The following is a 25072-nucleotide window of genomic DNA, read 5'->3' on the forward strand; positions in this document are numbered from 1 at the left end:
TAAAATTCGTTTGAAGTTTTAAATATTTTTACGTAGAAATAATTTCCAATTACACACAGTATGTATTTTAAATATTGCTTTTAGTTGCTGATATTTATTACAACGCAATACAATGTGGAGCTTCTTTTCAAAATTCTCTCACTCGTCCTTCCTGTTCTATTTAGTACTATCAAATATTTTCTTTTTATCGTTGAGACAAATAGTGTAAGTCCAATAAGACAAGCTAGCTATTAGCTAGCTTATTATATTTAAACATTTACAAACTGTAATAATTATGAAGTAAGATATATTCCAAATATTGATTAAAAAATGCAATGAACAGTTGAAGCATCTACTGGCACAAATCCAAAATGATTGGAATTCATTGAAGGATAAATTAGAAATTGATATTATAAAAAAATATGCTAATTACGTAAGAATTTTCACAATAAGTATGATGGGTAAGAGAGAACACAAAATTTGTAGTAATATATTTTATATATAATAAATATCTATACATATATAAAAAATTATTCATTTTATATTAATTTTTTTACTAATGAGATAAAAAAAATGTTGACGTATATTTTAACACTTTTTTAAAATAATTTACGACATTTACGTAATTGAATTTAAATTAGATTTTACATTTTCTAGCGTCTTGTTATATTTGTATGTTCCTTTTTGGAATACTTCAAAATCTACCAATGATCCTTGATATTATGTTACCATTGAACGAATCACGGCCCTATCAGCTTCTCTTAATCACGGAATATTTTGTCAATCGGGATAAATACATTTACGTTATAATGTTACATGAGTTTTTAGTCGGTTATATAGGATTAACCACAATATGGGGTACCCTTGCGACAATTACAATATATGTAGCGCATATATGTGCATTACTTAAAATCGCAAGGTAATATAAAATACGCTTGTGTTCCTTGTCAAATACTTGTTTCAATCGTAATATATATTAATAGATTTATACAGTTATCGAATAGAAAATGCGATTGAAAGGAATATATTAGTGATTCCTAGTCCTAAGAGAGAGTATCTTCTTCATCAGAGGATTGTACATGCGATCGTTATGCATCAGAGAGCTACCGAGTTAGTATTTCTATATTTTTATTATAACATTTTCTGAAAAATACCCTATGTTTACAAAATCATTTTTTATCCGTTATATCTAAAGTTACATAATTGCACATAAGATTATTGCATACTTAATGCAATCCAAATTATAAATTGATTAAAATTAAAAACTAATTAATATTTAAAAGATTTGTATTAAATATCTGCGATTAATTTCATAATGTGTTTCTATACTATAGATTTAACAATATAATGTATCTATAAAGTATAAAACATTAAATCAGACTTTTTAACAACATTAAATATACGGTTAATTATTAAAAATATAGGAGTATTAGCCGCGGTATCTTAACATATGTTGTCAACGTCATGATCATAAGTATGATGACCAACCATCCCGAATTTTGCGGGATATCCCGATTTTTTACTCTCTATAGAAGTGTCTCGAAAGAACGTTAGACAGACGCCATTTATTATCCTGATTTATTATTGTGTAATGTAAATCATCATATATAAAATTTGTTATTATATTAAGGATCTGTTTTACCAATTCCAGTTAAGCTAATCGACGGTTAACTTGCAGTAGTAGATTGTTTTATTTTATTAATTGATTTCATTAATAAATAAATATTTTATTTACATAGATTTTTTTTTTATTGGAAAGTTATAAAAACCTATGTAGAACCTCGCTTCGCATTGCAAAATATGTGTGGACGCAGTAGATAACTATTGCATCCATATATATACATACTTTACAATATACTTTACAATATATATATGTTCAAAATATATATATCAAAAAGAATAATCGTTAACGACTTTTTATAAATAACGAAAAACCTACAAAAAATTATAAAAAACTTCTGAAGTTCACTCAAGGTCATGATTTTGACAATATATGTCAAGATTAAGGTGATTGGAGCTGGTTTTTCATATTGTTTAATGCAGTTTTTGATCAACTGTAATAATTCTCTGATTTTCTATAGAGAAATATCTACTTTCCGCTTAATATTCAGCTTCTCTTAAAGGTTCAATGAATTTATGATATCCATTTTTTTGATACCATTTGCTATTCTGATCGTAGTTGGCGTTAGTTCTTTAACTTTCAATTTTTTTCTAGTAAGTGACATTCTTCTGTATTCTATTTAATTATTTAATTTTGAACTGTTTTCTAAGTAATGATTTGTTATAGTTCTTCCAATTGATGACATCAAATAATATCAGTAATATAATTGTATCCGCTCAATTAATATTTAGTCATTTGATATATTTGTTTGTTGCTAATTACTGTGGACAAGCAGTAATTAATAATGGAGTAAATCTGTTCAACGCCATGTAAGTGTTGTGTTTTTATATGTGTAAGTTATAATATAAGTTATATACGTTATAATATAAGTTATATACGTTATAATATAAGTTATATATGTTATAATATAAGTTATAAGTTATAACTACAATACAATTAATCTACCATTATTCTCTTTTGATTTAAGCCGATATTGTGTTTACTATTCTGATGTTTTGGAACATACACATAATTAATTTAATGATCATTAACAAAATATATTAAATTTTTTATTAGTTTACAATTGAATCTATTTTTGTAGTTATAATGGATTATGGTATGCAGCACCATTGTCAACGCAGAAATTATTATTATTTATAATGCAAAGAGGAAGCAAGAACCTTACCATATCGTGCTTCAGCATATTTGTTGCATCCTTGGACGGTTTCGCTACGGTAAAATCAGCTTTATCAGAACCAAAACGAAAAAATTAAAGAACTATTTCTTTATTAGAAAAGAATTAAATTTTAATGTTTATACAATATATTAAAAAATATTTACTTTCTAGCTCACAAGTATGGCAGTATCCTACTTCACAATGATTTATTCAACGCGAAAATAATGAGCTAAAAGGAAAAATTGATTTCTAATTAATTAAATTTTTTATCAAATTAACATAGTTGTGTAACGTATACGTAGAATATGCGTTAAATATATGCCATTGACAATAAATAAACGTATATTATTTTTATTCCTAACACTTTATACGCAGATAAATTGTTAAAAAGAAAAAATTATTGTAATGTATGTGTAATTTAATAGTGTAAGTGAAATATTGATAAATGAATAATAAGATTTAAATCTCTTATTACCATGGCGGCTTATATTAATTATAAAAATTAATTATAATAAAATAGATTATAATTACTGTCTAATCGTGGATTTTAATGATTATATACGATCACAAAATACCTACTCTGATTAGAGTTACTTGACATATTTCTTGTGATCTTGTTACTTAAAATATCTTTTCTGATCTATGATTATACATTTTAAAAAGATATTCAGTATAAGATTGTTATTAAATTTAAAACAGTCAATTCATTGTTTTATTACTTTAGGTATATATTCTATCAATGTCGCCTTCGACGGTTGAGAAAAGACTGATATGTCGTTCGACACATTAGAGTGTACTTTCTACTGCGCATGTGTCTCAAAACTATAGAAAATGATAATATAAAGCATTATTGTCTTATAATGAGACGAAGAATCGACTTACAACAATTTGAATAATTTATGTTTTCTTTCTTCTGAGAATGAGAAACACCGATGTAACTATAATTTTTTCATTAAAATGGTTTTAATGTATACCACGTATCTATTACGACAAGTATCAGTTATTTATCAAAAATATATTTTATCATCTGTGTTTTGTTTCTCACATAATTTAAAAGAAAAGGAATAGCGTGTGGTGTTAAACAAATATTATTAATATATACTCCAACATTTTACTGTTTACTTGTTCAGTTCGATTTTAGTACAACATGCATCTAGTTGAAGAACATTATTATACAATCAATAAGACCTTTTTAAAGGTATTAGGTATCTGGCCTCATGATAAATCGCGATTAGTATTTTTTCAGCGGGTGCTGTTTGTTACTTTAGCTGTAACATATATTGTCCTACAGGTAGTTATATATCTAAGTACAGCAAAACTATATATAAATTTTAAGATATATTTTAAAAAAATTATCTACTTTGTTTCAATAAATTTTTGAATCACAGAAGCAAGTAGAATTCAATTTTTATAACATAAAAATAAAATTTTTTAATTGTTCGTTTATTACGACAATATAACTTAAGCTTTTATTATATTATTATTGATGCCATAACTGTATTTATTGCTTTCAGTTGTCAGTTTTTGTTACAACAAAATATAATATGGTTCTCTTCATTAAAACTATGTCACTTGCTTTCCCTTCTATATTAATTACAATAAAGTATTGTGTTTTTATTTTCAAATCAAAAACTGTGAGTTGCTTTTAATTCTTCTTATGCAAGCAAGGATTATAGATTTTATTTATAGAGGTATATATCTAACAAGTATTAATAAAATCAATAAACGTTTTAATTATAGATAGAAATCTTGCATCATTATATCCAAGAGGACTGGAAAATAATACGAAATAAGTTAGAATATGATATTATAGAGAAACATGCTCATGATTGCCGAAATTATACTATCTTCCTAATCTGTAAGAAAATGTTTTCTTAATTTCATTTCATATTTATCCAATGCATTGTAAAAATAGCATTTGTCAATAATAATGTTTAAAATAATCTGCTATTATATTCATCTTTAGTCTACAATATCCACTTATGCCCAATTTCTTCACCTCTAGATAACTTTTATTTACACTGTTAAAAATGTTATGAAATTTAATATACTTTTAAGTTACACGATTTGAACTTAATTTCATGATATTACATTAAATTTAATGTATTTTTCATGAAAATTTATGAAATTCAATGTACTTTTTATAAAATTTTATGAAAAGTACATTAAATATTATAAATTTAATGTACACGTTCATTACATTTAAGTAACTACTGTAACTTAATTTAAGATATCTCCTAGAATACAATGGGGATATCTCCTGGATAAAGTTATCCGTAATTTATCTAGAAGTGAAGAAATTGGCCATTAGACAAACAAATATAAATATATAAAAAAGCACATTAACTTTTTTTATAATATATGCACATATTTATTAATTTTCATGTTATGAAATCTAGATACATAATTATGGTATATTTATAATAAAATCTTTGTGTGTATCTTACAGGGTGTATTGGTCTTTTAATGGTCGCTTTGATCATTATTCAATTTTTTCCAGTTATTCTTGACTTTGTTTCGCCATTGGACAAACCTCGGCCATGCAAACCTTTTATTACAGCAGAATATTTTATCTTTCACGATAATCATTTTTATACCGAAGTGTTCCATGAATTTATTATTGTTACATTATGTGCGTCAATTATGGCAGCCACGGCAACGCAACTATTATTATTTACGTATCATTCTTTCGGGATGTTCAAAATCGCCAGGTAACAATCAATTTATATTAATTACCAGCATATCACGAATTAAATTTGAGAATATTTGCAGTCATCGCATACAACATTTCGTCGACGATCATGTGTTACGTATGTCAAATTGTGAAAAGGAACGAGTAATTTGTAAGAAAATTGTCGATGTTGTAATTGCACACCGTAGAGCTACAGAGTTAGTATATTGTGGTTTTTTTTGTTTTTTAAAACTCTTTGTAACGTTTTTTTAGAACATTTAAATTACTCTTACTAGTAATTGTTAGTTTCAACGTTGTTAAAACTATAAATATAAATATAAAAGACTTGAGTAGGGAATATGCACGGTTTATGTTTCTACATCTCAAGGATATTTTATTCTTTTTTTTAATGTTTTTTAATTGTTGTTTAAGGAAGAAATAAATGTATGACAATCTCTTAAATATTCTGCTATCGTACGATAATTTTGTGTACATATTCCTTTATATTTAATTTCTCCATTATATTTAAAGGTTTTCGAACATTTTTATATCATCACTTAATATCCCATTTTGCGTCATTGCTATCTTTGGAGTGTTTTCATTGAGCATCAATTTATTCCGAGTAAATATAATTTCTATTTTCTAATTATTAATAATAACACAATTACTTATACATCAAATAGTATAAATTCATTTCAATAACAGCATTAAGCTTATGATTTCTAATGATAATCAAATAGTTTGTTCAAGCGGTAACAATATTGAAGAATATGGAAGATATATTAATATCTTTTTTTGCCATTTTGAGCCATCTAAGTTACATGTTCGTAGCGAATTATCTTGGACAGAAGGCTATCGATTGCAATAATGAGATTTTTAGATTAATGTAAGTATTAATAATTACTTTTATTCAATTAGTGTTCAACTTTTGTTAATTGCTCACATTTAATATACCAATACCAAAGAATAAATATATTAATAATAGAAAATTTTATAAATATCCGAATTCTAGAAGATAAAAAAAGTTCTGCTTATTATATTTTTTTAAATTAAGAGTATTTTTTTATCAGAACTTAATTCTTTCATTTCCATATTGTGTGAAATATTTATTTACGATTTACATTATATGTACTTATATCTTTAAACGACAAAATTCCATCCGTTTTTTACAAAATTTATTTTTCAATCGTAAGTAAATTCTTTTGAATAAATTCTTTTAGGTTGTTTCAAGATAGTTTCTTCTTTATCCATATTTTTAGATATGGTACATCGTGGTACTTAATGCCTGTCACCTCACAAAAATTGATTTTATTTTTAATGACGAGAATTGGTAAAGATTTTTACTACACAATCGGCTTCATATTTGTGGCAAAAATAGAAAATTTCGCCATGGTAAGAAGCAACGCGAAAAAAACAATAGGATTTAACTAAGATATATGTATACACATTAAATATCTTTTTAGCTTGTTAATACTGCGTTGTCCTACGTCGCCGTAATGTATACTGTCCAATGAGAACGAAAAAGACACATCAATAACACAGTGTTACTCATGTATAGTTATGTCAACTTCAGTTTTTATGTTTTTTTTATAATTGTAATATACGTAGCACACAAGTGTATTATAATCATTATATTAGTGCAAATTATTTATATTATATCTTAACAAAAAAAGGTATTCTACTAAAATAATTATCATTATTACATTTTATATTTTGAATTCTTCGTTTAAAACTACACTGAGAAAAATTTCTGGGCTTTATCCGTTCAAAAAGTAACAAACGGATATTTCCGACTGATTTTGATCGGATAGTCTTATAAATCCGATCAAAATCAATCGGAAATATCTGTTTGTTACTTTTTGAACGGACATTTTTCTCAGTGTACATATACGAACTATTGTCAATAAAACAATTAAATGCACTTTTTGATGTAAAAAATATACATTGTAAAGAAAACTCTGCATAAAAATCTTTTCTTTTCAATTTTTATTGTTATAATTAAAGGGCATCGTTAAATTATTACAAATAAGATAAAGAATCCTATACTTGATTACATGAAATGTTATTGCTCAAAGCGACACAAAATGTGTATTGCATTTGTTATTAAATTTTATTTAATAATGATGTATTAACATATTTTATTAATATAATAAATTCGAATTAGAATAAGACATTATATATAGCATATTTCATACTTACATAGATAAAAGTCTGATTTAAGTAACCTTTACGAATTGAGTATTAAAACTGATCTCATTCATTAAATCTTAAAAAATTGTATTATAATTAGTGTTGATAATTATATACTGTGAGAATTTTTAAATACGATTATATCACGAAAAACATAATCACGAATCATATTATCTTACCTAATATTCTTACTTCATTTAGCACTTTTCAGTATTAACAGTTATAAAAATTGCGCCTTCTCTATGCTTTCATATAACTAATAAATGATACTGCATTGAAAGTTTTTTTTACTATTAATATATTTACATACAATTTATTCCCAAAGGTATTTATATAATAATAAAGATATCTTATAGCAATTACAATGCGATATTACTTCGAAATTTCAAAAAATCATTAGAGATGTGTAGCGCTTGACGATTCAAACTATACTGACAATAAGTTCTGAAAGTTTGGCGACAACTTCGTCTGCGCCTGCGTCAATGAGAAAAGGAATATGTGAACGTACGATAATAGCATACGCAACATTGTACGAAGAAAAACATTTTGATAATTCTTTTCTAAAGGTACAAATACAGTGATAATTTTAACCCAACTATATCGTAATATTAGTTTCGATAGGTGAATATTAAATTATATATTCTAGTTACTATTTATGTTCTGAGAAAATAATTCTTTTTCTTTATAGTTTAAAAAAGTTTAAGAGAAAATATTCGAGTTATTCAATTGCATGTTATTCTATGAAGGGTGAAAATAAAAAGCCTAGTTCATATGTTGTTCAACATTCGAAGAGAAATGATATCGTTCATAGATCAATACTACGATATTAATCAGAAATTATTGACAATTATGGGTTTATGGCCCTATCAAAAGTGGAGATACAGAATTTTTCAAATTACATTGTTTCCTAGCATACTCATTTCTTTTTTGATCGCTCAGGTTTGCTTGCATTTACTCTGATTCGATTTTATAGTCCAATAGTTATTATGTAATTGCTTTGTTATATATCTTAAATAATAGTATTTTTAATAACTTAAAATAAAATCAATAAGAGCCTGCGTAAATTGTAATTTTTCGAAATACTCATATTTGTAATAATAATATTATTAGATAATTATTATTTTGATTTTATTTAAAATTATAATCACAATTATTAATAATAACTGTTAATTATTAAGAGGGAATTATTAATTATTTAAATATTAAATTAAATACATGAATTTTTTAATTATTGTTTACAGTTGGCAACATTCATCACGTCAGAATTCAATGTAAATCTTATATTAAAAGTTCTCTCACAAGCATTTCCTTGTTTGATATATTTTTTAACATATATCTCCTTCCTTCTGAGTAATAAAGATGTAGGTACACAATTCTAAAAACAGAGCAAAATATACGCGCGTATATTAATATCATATATTTGTCGGTATATTAATATGATATATTTGTCGCGTATATTAATATCATATATTTATCGGTTTCCGATGTTATTATACATATTCATAGATTATTCGAAAGTACAGATCAAAATCTTCTTCGAATGGGTTCGTTATGAATGGACAACGTTAAAAACTACAGATGAAATCGATATATTAAGAAAATATGCTGATTTTTCCAAACGATTCGTGGTGACAATGACAGGTAAAAAATTTAGTTAAATTACTTTGTTCATTTTGTTTTCAAACTTGCATGGACTTATTACTAAAATTAGAATCAAATAGTAAGTATATGTTATAAATATGAATTATATTATAAGTATTGAAAGATATGTAGCTTACACGGAGAGAATTTTCTCTTAGAATTTAGCCTGAAAATCATAATAATAGTGGGACAACATAGTATTTCAAAGAATTGTATATGAGTTTCTTTAATTTATTAATATGTGTCATAATAAGATATGTAATATATTTTATTAATTTTACTAAAGGGTATAGTAAAATTTCAACATTTTAAAATATGTTACGCAGTTTATGATTCTTTATTATTTTAAAAGAATAGATGCTAAGTAGTCATGAATATATAAAATAGCTTATACAATTTTTACTATACAGCATGATATTTTTAATCTGATTTAGTCGCTTATAATTTTACCATGTAACATAGTAATTGATCGACTGTAATCGATATTTATCGGTTATTTTCGTTGTCGAGTGTGTCTCTAGCTACGCTAGAACTTACTCACTTCAAAACATTTTACAATCTGCATTATAATTTTTACTACATCATTTATAAAAAGTCTCTTGTATATTTCAAAAAATCTATCGTTACTGATAATATTTCATTATTGTTAAGTTGTCCCAAGTTTATTACCAAACATGATGAAATTTGTAATGAATTTTGCGGAAAAAAATAACGAAAAATTCTCTCCGTATAATAACAATAAAATTTAAATATTGGAATATCGATAAAATAATACTTTTATTATATTCAACATTTTTTATCGTTATTAGAAAAATAAAATAATAAATAAATTTATGCATTAAATATTGAAATAGGAAAAAGTTTTGATATAATCAAAATTTTAAGATATAAAACCTTTTGTTACATATAAGTATAATTTATATACATATATATATCTGTTGTTATATTTTATAGTGTTTTTAATAATATTCCTAAACTTTTTCGGCTTGTTTCAATTTCTTCCGAACTTTCTTGACATTATTGTACCGCTTAACGAATCTCGTGAGCGCCATTTCTCATTCTTAGCCGAATATTTTGTCGATCAGAAACGATATTTTTATCCTATTTTGACACATAATCTACTGGCCATTTATATTGGAGGAACTACAGTTATTTCTACTGGTACTATGCTTATGGGATTCATATTTCATATTTGCGCAATGTTGCAAATAGCAAGGTAAGAATTACGAAAAAAGATTGAAATAATTTAATGATAAAGTTTATTAAAGACAAAGAGTCCCTTTTATTATATGTATATGCTGATATAAGAGAAATAATTTTTCAAAAATTATTTATTATAATGTAATTTATGTTATTTAATATAACATTTTTATTGATAAAATTAAATAAATCACATAGAAAGAAGGTAATAATCTAAATATGATAACGGAAATTAATACATTATTTTATTTATTCAAGAATTTAATTATTAATCGATCCGTTGATTGTAATAATTAATGTGACGAACATATTATAGTAATGTGACGAACAGAATTTATATATTTAACAATTGTTAATTTATATAAATATATATAACGTTTTAAAATTATTAATTTATATAAATACGTAAATAAATGCGGTATCCTTTCCCGATAACTGAATTGCATAGAAATGTAATTCAACTTTGCAGTTATCGTCTTGAACATGTAAGTGATAATATACCATTAGTATCTAAATCTGATAAAGATTACATTATTCGGAAAAGAATAATCAACGCCGTTGACATACATCGTAGAGCGCTCGAGTTAGTATCTCATGTATTTCAAAGAGGAAATAAGTTTATGGAAAAAATATCGAAAATATATAACATTTTAATATTTGTTTTCAATAATAGGTTTGCCGAATTCATGTTATCCAGTTTTGCGAATTTTTATTTCACATTAATTGGTATAGGTATCTCATCTTTAACTGTTAATATGTTTCAAGTAAGTATATCAACCTATTTTGACTATTTTGTTTTATGTGCTATTAATATTTCCAAAAATATTGTATATATTATTTAATATAGGTGGAATATAATATAGGAACAATTAATTTATATTTTATCTGGGTGCACTTCCGAAAACCGAATCCCTCCGATTTCGATGAAACTTTGTAAAAAGCTTCATCTTAGGTTAAAATGAAAGTCCTCAAAGGGATTTTTGGCAACTACTACGAAAAAGCTGTTTTTTTAAATAAAATAATAAAATGCATGTTGTGTTTATATTTATGATGAAATTATTAATTTTATTGTATAAACTAAAAAAAATACGATTTTCCACGCAAAAAAAGGCAGGTTTACCCCACTTCCCTCCTGTCAAGGGGCATACAATTTTTCACGCAAAACGACTCTACACCACCTCCCTCCCTCCCTCCTCAGGAACGTACGACTTTCACACGAAGCGACTCCCACCCCACCTCGCTCCCTGCTTAGGGGCGCAGGACTTCCGCACGAAGCGACTCCCATCCTACCTCTATCCCTTATACTTATAGGGGCGCACAATTTCCACCCGACGCGACTCCTCTTCACCTCCCCCCCTGCCTAGGGGCGCACGACTTCCACGCGAAGCGATTCCCACTCCACCTCCCCTGCCTGCTTAAGAGCGCATGACGCGAATATTTATTTTACTACTTTATTCAAAAAAATAGCTTTTTTTGGGAGTCGCCAAAAATCTCTTTCCAAGGTTTCTATTTTAATCTAAAATAAAGCTTTTTGCAAAGTTTTGTTGAAATCGGAGGGATTCGGTTTTTCGAAGTTTATCCTTTGATCTTATCTGAAGATACAAAAAAATTATTAAATTTAAAGTTAATTCTTTCTGTGTAAAATAATAGTAGAAATGGTATCAAATTAACTGTATGTAAAATGTATAAATAATACTTATGATAAAAATTGCAATTTCTTCGAAAAAAAAAATTATGTTACAGTTTCTGCAACTTACGATGTTTACAAACGATAAAAATGGAATACTAGCATGTGGCTTATTAACTATAGCCCATTTCGTTTATATGTTCTTTGGTAACTTGGCCGGGCAGATAGTCACAGATCATAATATCAATATTCTTAATACAACGTATGTAATTAATATTTAATACATTCTTCCAATGAATACAGTCTAAAAATAGTATAAAATAGTATTTAAAAATTTCTTGTTTATATCCTTTTAAACATTTGTTATAAATTTCCAAGCAAGGAATTGCAGTGTATTTATATTTGCATATTCACTGCAAACTTTCGCATAATTAAAATCTATTAATTGTTCTTATACCTAGGTATACCGTTCAATGGTACACGATTTCGTTACAAGCACAAAAATTATTATTTTTTATTATGCAAAGAAATACGAAAAATTACTATTTTGTTGTCGGCGGTATTTTCACCGCTTCTCTAGAAGGCTTTGCCACGGTAATGTACTCATAATGAAAAATGTACATATATTTGTATATGTATATAGTGTGTATATATATATATGTATATATGTATATAGTGTGTATATATGTATATATACATATATGTATATATTTATAGGTTATTATTTATTTTACATTGTCTTGAAAAAATTATTTTACAATTAAATCTATTCTAGTTAATGAGTATGTCAATATCTTACTTTACGATGATTTACTCCACAAGATGATCACACAGCATTTAGTAGCCCATTGTAGATAATTACATGAGATTCCTAAAAGAGCCAATATTTCATTGACGAGCAAGCGGGTATGTATTGCAATTTCTAACTTCCATAGAAGAACATTACTCAACAAGTTAAAGAATATCAGAGTTCGCGATAGCATCACATCACGCAGAGTAAAATTTTGATATCAACAATTAAGAAAAGTTAAAATATGTTATACAAAATATAAAATGTCTTAGTGTTCAACATTCAAGTTTTGTTTATTTATGATTCACAAAAATCACAGTTTAAAATAACAATCAAAATAAATACTTAGGAATTTTATTGAAGTTTCTATAATATTATTTATTATATCGTTTATTATAGTTATTATAGTCGTTTATTTTTTATTCATTCAATTATCTATTAACTAAATCAAACGTTATATGTAAATTTTATAATATATATATATATAAAGGTTTATAATAATTGCAACATATAAAACTTTTTCAGAAATGTGTTACTAGCGGCAGAGGATAATATTTATTGCTTATGTGTAAGGATATGTATAAATATGTATGGATTTATTATAATTTTGTTTTGCACGAAGTAAAAAATTAAAAGATCTCAAGCATAATTATTATTATTAACTCATTACATTATTTCGTAGATTTTTTTTCATATACTGTTTATCTTATTCTAAAATTGTCAATTTTTATTTCAAATTTTTATTAAATTTATTGTGATGTGTATTCCCCTTATATTGTAATCCATAGCAATGACAATCAAAATAAGAACGAATAGTATCTTTTTGGCTCAACTTTCATACTATTAGAAAAGAGTAATTTTTAAGATATAACCTATTTCGTTATTTAGATTTATGACTTTCTTTAATATATACACATTTTTATACATTTCGCTCACGTATCTTTACACTCAATAAAACTGCACATTTTTGCACATTAATATTTTAATAACTGAATAAAATTAAATATGAACTTGTATATGACACGTCATGGAAACCACTCGCGTAACAAAGCAAGCGCGATGCTCGACGTTTCGGACTACTATAAGGGTGTCGTACGAGAAAGCCTTCGGGAAACCTATAATCGCGCCTGCGTCAATGTGAGAAAAAAAGCGGGGGATATTATTTTACCCTTGCTCTGAGAAAACTACATCGGATGACCATAACGTATAATTTCGATGATTCAACCATTCTGTCGCTCCCTTTGGCGTAAAAACACGAATGCGTGCAATTTATGGTCGTCCCTAACTTGACGCGGTATTATGAACACCAATGATAATATTTTATAAAAACATCCGGCGAGGGTAGAAAACTATTATATCACTCTACCGGAAAACTTACCATACGGTGTCTTAATATTGTTTTTTAACATGTTTTTAAATTGTGAAAGAAAAACTTCGCCAAGAATCATTATTACAGATTAAATAAAAATTTCTCTTGGCGGTCTATGGCCGTATCAACAATCGAAGTTTACGAAAATTAGTCATATCTTTCATTTTGCTATAATGGGATTTATAGCGTTTTTTCAGGTAATATATTTTTTAGGTACCTATTATGTATTGTGTATCTCGTGTAACTCTATTCAAATAATCTTATACAATAAGGCTAAATTTTTATTAAATTTATTGTGATGTGTATTCCCCTTATATTGTAATCCATAGCAATGACAAAATAAGAACGAATAGTATCTTTTTGGCTCAACTTTCATACTATTAGAAAAGAGTAATTTTTAAGATATAACCTATTTCGTTATTTAGATTTATGACTTTCTTTAATATATACACATTTTTATACATTTCGCTCACGTATCTTTACACTCAATAAAACTGCACATTTTTGCACATTAATATTTTAATAACTGAATAAAATTAAATACGAACTTGTATATGACACGTCATGGAAACCACTCGCGTAACAAAGCAAGCGATGCTCGACGTTTCGGACTACTATAAGGGTGTCGTACAAGAAAGCCTTCGGGAAACCTATAATCGCGCCTGCGTCAATGTGAGAAAAAAAGCGGGGGATATTATTTTACCCTTGCTCTGAGAAAACTACATCGGATGACCATAACGTATAATTTCGATGATTCAACCATTCTGTCGCTCCCTTTGGCGTAAAAACACGAATGCGTGCAATTTATGGTCGTCCCTAACTTGACGCGGTATTATGAACACCAATGATAATATTTTATAAAAACATCCGGCGAGGGTAGAAAACTATTATATCACTCTACCGGAAAACTTACCATACGGTGTCTTAATATTGTTTTTTAACATGTTTTTAAATTGTGAAAGAAAAACTTCGCCAAGAATCATTATTACAGATTAAATAAAAATTTCTCTTGGCGGTCTATGGCCGTATCAACAATCGAAGTTTACGAAAATTAGTCATATCTTTCATTTTGCTATAATGGGATTTATAGCGTTTTTTCAGGTAATATATTTTTTAGGTACCTATTATGTATTGTGTATCTCGTGTAACTCTATTCAAATAATCTTATACAATAAGGCTAAATTTTTATTAAATTTATTGTGATGTGTATTCCCCTTATATTGTAATCCATAGCAATGACAAAATAAGAACGAATAGTATCTTTTTGGCTCAACTTTCATACTATTAGAAAAGAGTAATTTTTAAGATATAACCTATTTCGTTATTTAGATTTATGACTTTCTTTAATATATACACATTTTTATACATTTCGCTCACGTATCTTTACACTCAATAAAACTGCACATTTTTGCACATTAATATTTTAATAACTGAATAAAATTAAATACGAACTTGTATATGACACGTCATGGAAACCACTCGCGTAACAAAGCAAGCGATGCTCGACGTTTCGGACTACTATAAGGGTGTCGTACAAGAAAGCCTTCGGGAAACCTATAATCGCGCCTGCGTCAATGTGAGAAAAAAAGCGGGGGATATTATTTTACCCTTGCTCTGAGAAAACTACATCGGATGACCATAACGTATAATTTCGATGATTCAACCATTCTGTCGCTCCCTTTGGCGTAAAAACACGAATGCGTGCAATTTATGGTCGTCCCTAACTTGACGCGGTATTATGAACACCAATGATAATATTTTATAAAAACATCCGGCGAGGGTAGAAAACTATTATATCACTCTACCGGAAAACTTACCATACGGTGTCTTAATATTGTTTTTTAACATGTTTTTAAATTGTGAAAGAAAAACTTCGCCAAGAATCATTATTACAGATTAAATAAAAATTTCTCTTGGCGGTCTATGGCCGTATCAACAATCGAAGTTTACGAAAATTAGTCATATCTTTCATTTTGCTATAATGGGATTTATAGCGTTTTTTCAGGTAATATATTTTTTAGGTACCTATTATGTATTGTGTATCTCGTGTAGCTCTATTCAAATAATCTTATACAATAAGGCTAAATTTCAACTAACTTCAGAAAAAAACTAGCTAAAAATTATTTCTAATAAATCGTTTATTATTGTTTCTAATAACAATCTTTACTATAAAAAATGTTTAAATTAAACGTGCGCACGCACACACACACGCGCGCGCGCGTTAATATCTTATTTTTGCATTAAAAAATTGGAGATTTATACATTCAAAGAAGCAGAAATACGAAGTAAAGAGCTACTCACAATTAAAGGGATAGGAAACAGGAGAGAGAATATGAATTTTAGCCTATCAGAAACTGTATATTCTACAGTACATAGTTTCTGATAGGTTGAAATTCTTATTCTCTATGTTCTCTATTCCTCTGATTGTGCGCAGCCCCTGACGTGTTACTTGTAACACCGTTACCGTTGCGTTTTTACAATAACGATTTGGTAATGATTTTCACGGTAATGATAACGTCAGGGTTGAAAATTTTGAAAAGTGACTTGTTATTATACGTTATTCATTAAAAATAATAACGCATTACACTAATTCGTTACATTTATTCATTACTTAACAAATAAAAAATAACGAATTATTTTTTTATGAGTAATCGTAATGATAACAAATTACTTTTTAAAAATGACTTTTTTTATCTAACGTTATTATTACCATCACGAAAAATTGTGAAGTCATTATCTAATTGTTATAAAAAAATAAAGCTTACGGTAACATTATAAGTAGACTGCGGAACTTTATGCAAAATACTTAACTGAATATTAACTATCGGACAGTTTTAGCAGTCAATCGTTGTTCGTTAAAGAGTTATTAAAAGGTGAAGTAAAAAGATTGAGATTGCCATCTGTAAATTTACAAAATTGCAAAATATGCATTTTATGCAAAACATTCAGTTAAGTATTTTGCATAAACTTCCGCAGTCTAATTATAAGTAACACAAGTTATTTATTCCCATTCCTGAAAAAAAATGTGCAATTATGTCAAATCCTACCGTTTCTTATATCTTCATCACTTTTAACATAATTTCTCACGTTTGAATTTACACTGGATCTTTTCATTATAATATTTTTGTGCCGTACCATCTTTGGTGTTTATCATACAGTATTATTTGTTTTATGCTAAATCCAATGAAGTAACTTGATCTCTGTTTCTCATCATTTCTTCTCGTTCAACAATCAGAAGTCATCTGAAATAATCCGATTACAGGTAAAGCGAATTTGGAATGATATATGTAATAGCATCTAAAAACGAAATAGAGGAGCGCAACATAATGCGGCAACATTCATCTTCCAGTGAACTATGCACAATATTACTTTCATGTATGAGAATTATAAAAAAAGCACATACTTAACTAGCAACATATTTTCCACACAAATCCCTTCTTAGTACTATATTAGTACTCTGTAATTATTATAATACTAATATAGTATAACTTACAAAGATATTTTCATCCGATTATTTACAATCGCCATGTATATAGAACGGAACTTTTTCATCTATTTATCACGATGTGTTTATATTTCTGAATAGTATAAAAGTTTGTAAACCGAACATTTAAAGATCATACTTGTGCTCTCAAGAAACAATCATGATTGCATAAGGTAGTTATAAACACGTTACTGCAAAAAAATATTGTTTGTTGCCATTAATTTTATATATTACTTTAAGATTGAAACTGGGAATAGCTCCACTCTACCCTATGACACATTCTTTTTACACTTATTTTTCACTCGTATTTTTCTAATTTTTTCTCGTAATTATTTTAACTGATCACATTCGTAAAAATTCTCACTTGGAATAATAAAATGAAACATTGTCTGTAATGATATAAATGAGTATGTGATGTGTCCTCGACAATTAATTGTAGTTTTATAAAAGATATGTAGTATAATGTCGTTGATGTTATTTTATGGAGTTAAGACGAGTTCCTTCGAACGGTTGAAATTGGAATGAAACTCTTCAAAGTCGCTGTGATAATGCAACGCGAATGCGCTTGCGCCAACTCAGAATGGAATGGGGTATAATTATTTGATGAAAAATTACTGGTAAGAACAGATTTTTTTATACCGAACATTTACATGACTCATGTTTCCTTAGCTTTATTCGTGTCTCGGTACATTAACGACAGCCAATGAAAAAGCTCGGTTTCATTTTTTCTTCCACCATGTACGCATAGACAATGCTTAAATTGCTGCAACTGTCATTCACTTCTCGACATTGTATCTCCTGTTGTCTATCATGCACTGCGAAAAATTCAAGAAGAAATTGCCTGGTATATTAAATAAACATTACAGAGGAAAAAATGCACGAAGTAAAATCTACGGTTTGAAATCTGTTCTTACCGTTCTTACAGATCCGCCTCTCATTCGTGTCTCAACCATTGCAAGGAAATGTACATATTTGACGATCACTATCATAAATTCAATCAAACTCTTTTGAGGATTCTTGGTTTGTGGCCTTATGGAAAAACCAAGTTTGAACGTTTTCGTGCAATGTGCTTCTATATGTTACTCATTTCTTATATAATTGTTCAGGTAATTCTATATTTTTCTGTTGTATTTCTCTAATAATAAGTTTAATAAGGATATTCTCTCCTTTTCTTTTATATGTACATACAATATCCCAAACCCTTTGCATTTCCTTTTAATTCTTCGGAATGTTGTAAAACGAAAATTTGAACATAAAATATCGAGAGACGATAATAATTTTTAAATATAGCGATTAAAATTTACGAATCGTAGAGCTGATATTTTGCACGGTCAGGCAAAGTCAGGTATAGTGATATGACAAGTGCTAGAAATACATCTTTAATCACGTCGTGATTATCCCATTTATCACATACAAATGAATTGATTTTTCTTAAATTATTTTTAACATTTTCATCATGTAAATAAACATGATAATGAATTTATTTGACAGTTGATACATGTTGTAATATGTTGCTATTGATTTAAAATGATTACATTTTGATATTAATACATATTGATGTGCACATGTTATATGATGGAAATTTCAAAAATAACCGAAATTTAAATGTGACGTGCGAACTGAATTTAGTAGTTGATTGTGCTAGGGATTGCGAATCAAAATTATTGTGAAAGTCTGCCAAATGACATGGTTCTGACTGATTTTTCTTGCTAAATTCTTTTATGTTTACATGAAGTTTTACTTTCTATTGAGGAAATCTGCTGTAACTATTTTAATGCTTTGAGAAACTTTTAAAAAAGAAGCTTTAGGTAGAACACAAATGTATAAACAGGGACTCAAAAATAACCAGAATTGTTTAAAAAATGTTTTTATAAAAATTATTACATATCACTTAAAGCTTCTTCCTTAAAAGCATATTGGATGAATAATTATTTTATTTAAGTTATTATTTAATTTTAAATTGGTTAAAAATTATGCCGTAAAAAGAATTTGTTGGTAGAATTTAAAAAATGTCCTATACAAAATGAATGAAACGTTGAATTAGTTATATTGTTAAATGCACGATTTAACATAGAGATATGTGTTTTTCTAGTTTGCATAACTTGCTATAATTGATTTTAATGTAAATGTCATTATTAGAATTCTGTCGGATGTTTTACCAACTTTTACGCATGTTATAAAATTTAACATGTTTTTCTTCGAAACTAGGAAAGTAAGTTCAGCTCTGATTTTAATTAATAAAATTAATTATCATTAAAAATTTTTACACCTGTTTGAGATTCCGCCTAATTTAAAATTCACTTAATACAGCTAAAACAGATGTTAAAAGAAATTATTAATAATCGGCGAATATTGACAGATGCGCAGGAAATTAAAATAGTAGAACATTATGTTCATCAAGGAAAAAACATTACAATTATTTTGATATGTATGCAATAATGTTATCTCTATGCATAAAACATGTTTTAACTAATTTATATTTAAAATTGATAAAAATATTATAATGTATGGCATATCTTATATAATTTAGTGCTGCTAATACCTGCGTCGCTTTTATTTTTAATAATGGAATTTCAACCGGATATCCTGGATTTTTTTCAACCATTAAACGAATCACGTACACATTATTTATCATCCTTGCAAGAATACCACATAAATATAAATGCTAGAATACAGTTTTATTCTTTATTCTTTTATTCTTCAATAAGTATGATGATTGGTATTGTTTCGTTAATATCTATCAGTACGATGCTTCTATTAATTAGTTTATACTGCTGCGCAATATTCAAAATTTGTAGGTAAGGCAAAGGAATGTAAAAAATGTGAAACTTTTAACAATATTTTCTTAAAATGATACAGTAAGAAAATGAATAATCGTACTGTTTGCTTAACGACAACTTAATGTCATCAGTTATCGAATAGTACATTTCATGGACAAGAAGGAGATAATAGCGTGCTGTAACAAGAGAAGCGTTATCGTCGAAAGAATAATTAGAATAGTGGAGCTTCATCGAAATGCACAAAAGTAAGTATCTAAAACTAATTATATGGCAAAACTATTAATTCTTCGCTTAATAATAAAAGGTTCTATTGTTTGATTTATTACGCTTTCAAGGATTTTTAAATTGTTAATGACAAGTTTTACGGCATCTTTTCTTAGTATCCTAGTAATAGGCATATGTTCCCTCATCGCAAATTTATACAGAGTAAGTAACTCCTCTTTTGTAACATCTATGTTATAACTTATACATTTAAACTGTTTTTTGAGTATTGAAACTTATGATTTCGCTCACGCATTACAGCACTGTAATTTCATAATTAATTGTCTAAATATAAATATAAACTATTAGTGCCGTAATACGTGCAAAAAACCACAGTTTTTAACATTCGAATATTAAACGGAATTGTAATGTCAAAATACACTTTATTTGCTTTCATCTTGAAGCCTAATTTTGAATGTTCGCCTCCAAGGCATCATTCTATCATTTTTTCATTAGAATACGGATGAAAAGTCTCATAATACTGCATTTTTATTTTTTCCTATGCGGTTTTTTATTTACGAGAAATAGAGCCTCACCGTGCCCATTTACCGACGGTGCCGCGTACTGCTCGTGAGTGAGTGACTTCATTAAAGAGTTTAATTTAATATGTATCTATTATTTTTATAACGTTAGAAACATGAATTTAAACAAATATTTATTAAAATGCCATTTTTTAAATCAAAAGACTTGGATTTAGTATTTAAAAAATTCATTTACTATATTCCAACACACAAATATGGTATTGAAATATACTAAACCAGAATTTAATTCAAATAAACTATTCAACAAGCAATCATTTTTTAATTTTAGTGTTTTAGTTTACTATAATTAAATTGAGATATTTTATATTGTAAATAAAGATTATTTTTTAATTAATTAAGTCCAATTTTAATACATTTATAAATAAAATATGTTTGCTAGAATTAAAAAAATTTTTTCATTCACGTACATAGACATACACATGTGTAAATAAATTTTTATATATAATTATGATTACTTAAATCATTTTATTACTAATATGTTAATAGTTTGCAAACGTAGTAATATGCATGAATAAATGGACTGAAGTTTTAATAAGAATACTTTATATTATTGCACATGAGTTTTATCTCTTCGGAACTGCTTTTATGGGGCAACAAATGGTAAACCATGCTGATGAATTATTTAACGCAATGTGAGTAACACATTCGTATTTTTTATACAAAATTATATACAAACAAATTTAAAAAGTCTGTACTTATATTTGTGTAGAATTATTATATATAAATAATTAATAATTTTATATATACGTATGATATATATATATATATATGATAAAGCAGATTAAACTGATCGTGAGTCGAAAAGTTCTGTATTATTTTGTAGTTTTCGTAATAGACGATGAGAAAGTAAAGATCACCAAATAAGCGCGTAGGTAAAAGTTTAGATTAGAGGAGCACCCCCCAATGACCTTGACCTTAACCTTGACATATGTTGTTAAGGTCATGACCTTGAATGATCTCCAACAAGTTTTAGTCGTTATTTATTCATCTAAAAATTATCAACAATCAAAGTTGATAATTAATTTCCTGCTTTGCATGAAAAGTCGGATGACTCTAGGCAAGGCAAGAGGTATGGGATGGGCCGACTAAAGAAGTACAACTTTTTACGCGAAGCGAGGTCCACCCCTTTGCCAAGAAGCGTCCGACTTTCTACGCAAAATGAATTATATCCTACTTCTCCCTTTGTCTAGGGGCACACGACTTTCCGTGCGAAACGAGCTCCACTCTACCTTCTCTCCTGTCTAGGGGAAACATATTAAAGAAAGTGCAAGGTGAGCCTGTGTGTGTGGATAATCGAACCCCCTAAGCAGAGGGGGAGATGAGATAGACTTCACTTCGCGTGGAAAGTCGTACGCTCCGTGGCAGGAGAGAGATGGGGTGGAAGTCGCGTAAAAAGTCGTAAATAGGCAGGGGGAGATGGAGTGGAAGTCGCTTTGCGTAGAAAGTCGGACGCCTTTTAGCAGGTAGAGACGTGGAATAGACTCACTTCTCGTGGAAAATTGTGTGCCCCTAGGCACACTTAAAAATAAAAATTATATAAAAAGATAATGTTTCCTAAGAAAATTTTTGTTTTATGTAATAGAGAAAAGAGATGTTATTTTTTAAACTTATTTTGTTAATAACTTTTTAACGAATAACGAGCGACCGCTAAAGCCTGTTGGAGGTCACTCAGGATCGTGATCACGGTTGCCATGTCTCCAGATTTCGACTGGAGACTCTAGTTTTCGAGACCAATCTCCAGTTCTCCAGCAGACGGGAAAAATCTCCAGTTTTTCGCTCGCGTGAAGTATTTATTAATTGCATATTTAAATTAAGAAAGTAATAAGAAAGTCTGTGATTATGTTCGGAGTTTATGTTTTTTTACGAATAATAAAAAAATTTGTAATTGTGTTCGCACTGTATGTAATCTTGTAATAATAATAAAAAGGTCTCTGTGTGATTGTGTTGACACTTTATGTTGGTCAAATATTAATAACAAAAAGAAAGTTTGCAACAATAGTCGCAAAACACGAATTAACTCTGCGCCTTTTTTCTCTTTTTTTTTCAATGAAACAATCGACCGGCCTCCAGTCGAAATATGAAATCTCCAGTGCATGGATCTTCGGGCCCCAGCTGTACAGTGCTCGGGATCTGACAACCGTGATCATGACAACATATGTCAAAGTCAAGGTCATTGGGAAAGGGGGTGTTCCTCTAATCTAAACTTTTATCGAAAACAACTCCGCGCGCTGGACAGTCGTATCTTACCACGTATATATTTGGCAGTAGATAGGCCAGACACGCTCATTCGGCGATCTTTAATAATTAATTTCTTGTAAACTGTTACAAAAATTACAAAATGATACAGGACTTTTCGATTCAGTTTAGTCAGCTCTACTCGTCCATAAATGGTGTTCTACTTAATGTCAAATATCCTATACATATATACATGTATGCTATGTATATATATTACGCGCGCGCGTGTGTATGTGCGCCCGCGCGCGTGCGTACGTACGTGCGTGCGTGCGTGCGTGCGTGCATATGTAATTAAACAAGAATAGAAAGAAATAAGTAATCAACCCTAATAGCACAATTTATTCGCACAATATCGGCCGAATATATTCCCAATATATGCCAACATTTAACCAATTTCCAATGAATTGTGCAACTTGGAAATAGGCTGTAAAGTGAATTTTTTGAAGTTATCTCAACAATAATTAATTAGTTATTATGGCATTATTCTTCATTTTAAAAATGTATTTGTCAAAACCGGAAGGATGTAATTATATCGTATTATGTGCATGAAGTTTGTACAACTGTTATAGTTTAGTCATTATTTTTTCCTATTAATTAGTAGTTCATATTTATTGTTGCCGTCACTTATTTGTGTAGTATTCAGCACTACTTTCGTTCTCATTACTTTACCAATTTAGTTACAGATGCTTAAATTTTAGAGTTGCTAACGAAATAGTTGCCAGAACTATTCCGTTTTCTCTTAATGTTCTGTGTGTGATATTGTATACATATAATTTTCAATTTTTAATTTAATTCCAATATATTACTCCATTCTTAATCTTTAGAAACCATCCTCAACTACTCCGTGTTGTCTGCGCAACATTTTAAATGCGAATAAAGCAATAAATTAGCAACAGAAAACGATAACTTATGCTTATGGTTTCTTTAATTATGCTGCACTAGCATAATAAATGTAATTCTAATTACGTTTTTTTAATAGATATTAAGTCAGTATATCAGTAATAAATTAAATATTTTTCTAGATACATGTCGCTGTGGTACAAAGCACCTGTAACAGTACAGAAATTGTTATTGTTTATAATGCAAATCTCCTCGAAAGGCCTTGTACCGAATCTTGGTGGCGTATACGTTTCAGTAATGGAAAGCTTTACCTCGGTAGGATAGCGCAAATGGAGAGTGCGATAGTGGTCTCCTATCAACAAGCTATCAGCTTCATTGGATTATTTGTTATAGGTCACGAACAAGTCAATATCCTTCATGATGGTAATTTACTCCTGTAGTACAGTAGTTTCATCATAATCTAACACAGAAAGCGTAGCTATTCGTAGTAATATACATGGAGAAATTTTCCACAGTAGAATAAAATAGGAAGATATAATTTTATTAAATAAGGAAATTGTTTTTACTATTTATTTCATTAATAAATAATATATTTCGTTACTTATGTATTTTTTATTTAATATTCAAGAGATTTTATACATAACAGATTCTAATAAACTTTATTTTTAAGAATTTATTTAATTATT

At 28.1% G+C, this 25072-nt stretch overlaps 3 protein-coding genes across 3 annotated transcripts in view; all 3 read left to right on the forward strand.

The window, feature by feature from the left end:
- The window catches only part of LOC108771064 (uncharacterized), a 1270-nt gene extending 368 nt beyond the window's left edge, over nt 1-902 (forward strand). Inside the window, exons 2-3 of the mRNA XM_018522958.1 lie at nt 323-440; nt 637-902. Of these exons, the coding sequence (XP_018378460.1) occupies nt 323-440; nt 637-902 (384 nt within the window). The remainder of the gene's footprint in view (nt 1-322; nt 441-636) is intronic.
- A 1376-nt stretch (nt 903-2278) lies between these two features.
- LOC108771065 (uncharacterized) lies at nt 2279-2994 on the forward strand. Its single transcript, XM_018522959.1, has 3 exons — nt 2279-2409; nt 2682-2814; nt 2928-2994. The coding sequence occupies exons 1-3, from the start codon at nt 2279-2281 to the stop codon at nt 2979-2981; spliced, it is 318 nt and encodes a 105-aa protein (XP_018378461.1). The 3' UTR covers nt 2982-2994.
- A 909-nt stretch (nt 2995-3903) lies between these two features.
- LOC108771066 (uncharacterized) lies at nt 3904-24826 on the forward strand. Its single transcript, XM_018522960.1, has 6 exons — nt 3904-4047; nt 9141-9258; nt 10213-10474; nt 10928-11041; nt 11132-11222; nt 24569-24826. The coding sequence occupies exons 1-6, from the start codon at nt 3904-3906 to the stop codon at nt 24824-24826; spliced, it is 987 nt and encodes a 328-aa protein (XP_018378462.1).
- Nucleotides 24827-25072: the final 246 nt, after the last annotated feature.

This window comes from Trachymyrmex cornetzi, unplaced genomic scaffold (genome assembly GCF_001594075.2).
Source record: "Trachymyrmex cornetzi isolate Tcor2-1 unplaced genomic scaffold, Tcor1.1 scaffold1388, whole genome shotgun sequence".
Classification (NCBI taxonomy): Eukaryota; Metazoa; Arthropoda; class Insecta; order Hymenoptera; family Formicidae; genus Trachymyrmex; species Trachymyrmex cornetzi.

Excerpts from the sequence above, each read along its gene's own strand:
- LOC108771065 (XM_018522959.1), top strand. The coding sequence starts at position 2,279 with ATGACATCAAATAATATCAGTAATATAATTGTATCCGCTCAATTAATA. Across the intron at positions 2,410-2,681 it reads GTAAATCTGTTCAACGCCAT|TTATAATGGATTATGGTATG; the intron begins GTAAGTGTTGTG and ends CTATTTTTGTAG. Across the intron at positions 2,815-2,927 it reads CCTTGGACGGTTTCGCTACG|CTCACAAGTATGGCAGTATC; the intron begins GTAAAATCAGCT and ends TTTACTTTCTAG.
- LOC108771066 (XM_018522960.1), top strand. The coding sequence starts at position 3,904 with ATGCATCTAGTTGAAGAACATTATTATACAATCAATAAGACCTTTTTA. Across the intron at positions 4,048-9,140 it reads TAACATATATTGTCCTACAG|ATCAAAATCTTCTTCGAATG; the intron begins GTAGTTATATAT and ends TCGAAAGTACAG. Across the intron at positions 9,259-10,212 it reads ATTCGTGGTGACAATGACAG|TGTTTTTAATAATATTCCTA; the intron begins GTAAAAAATTTA and ends TATATTTTATAG.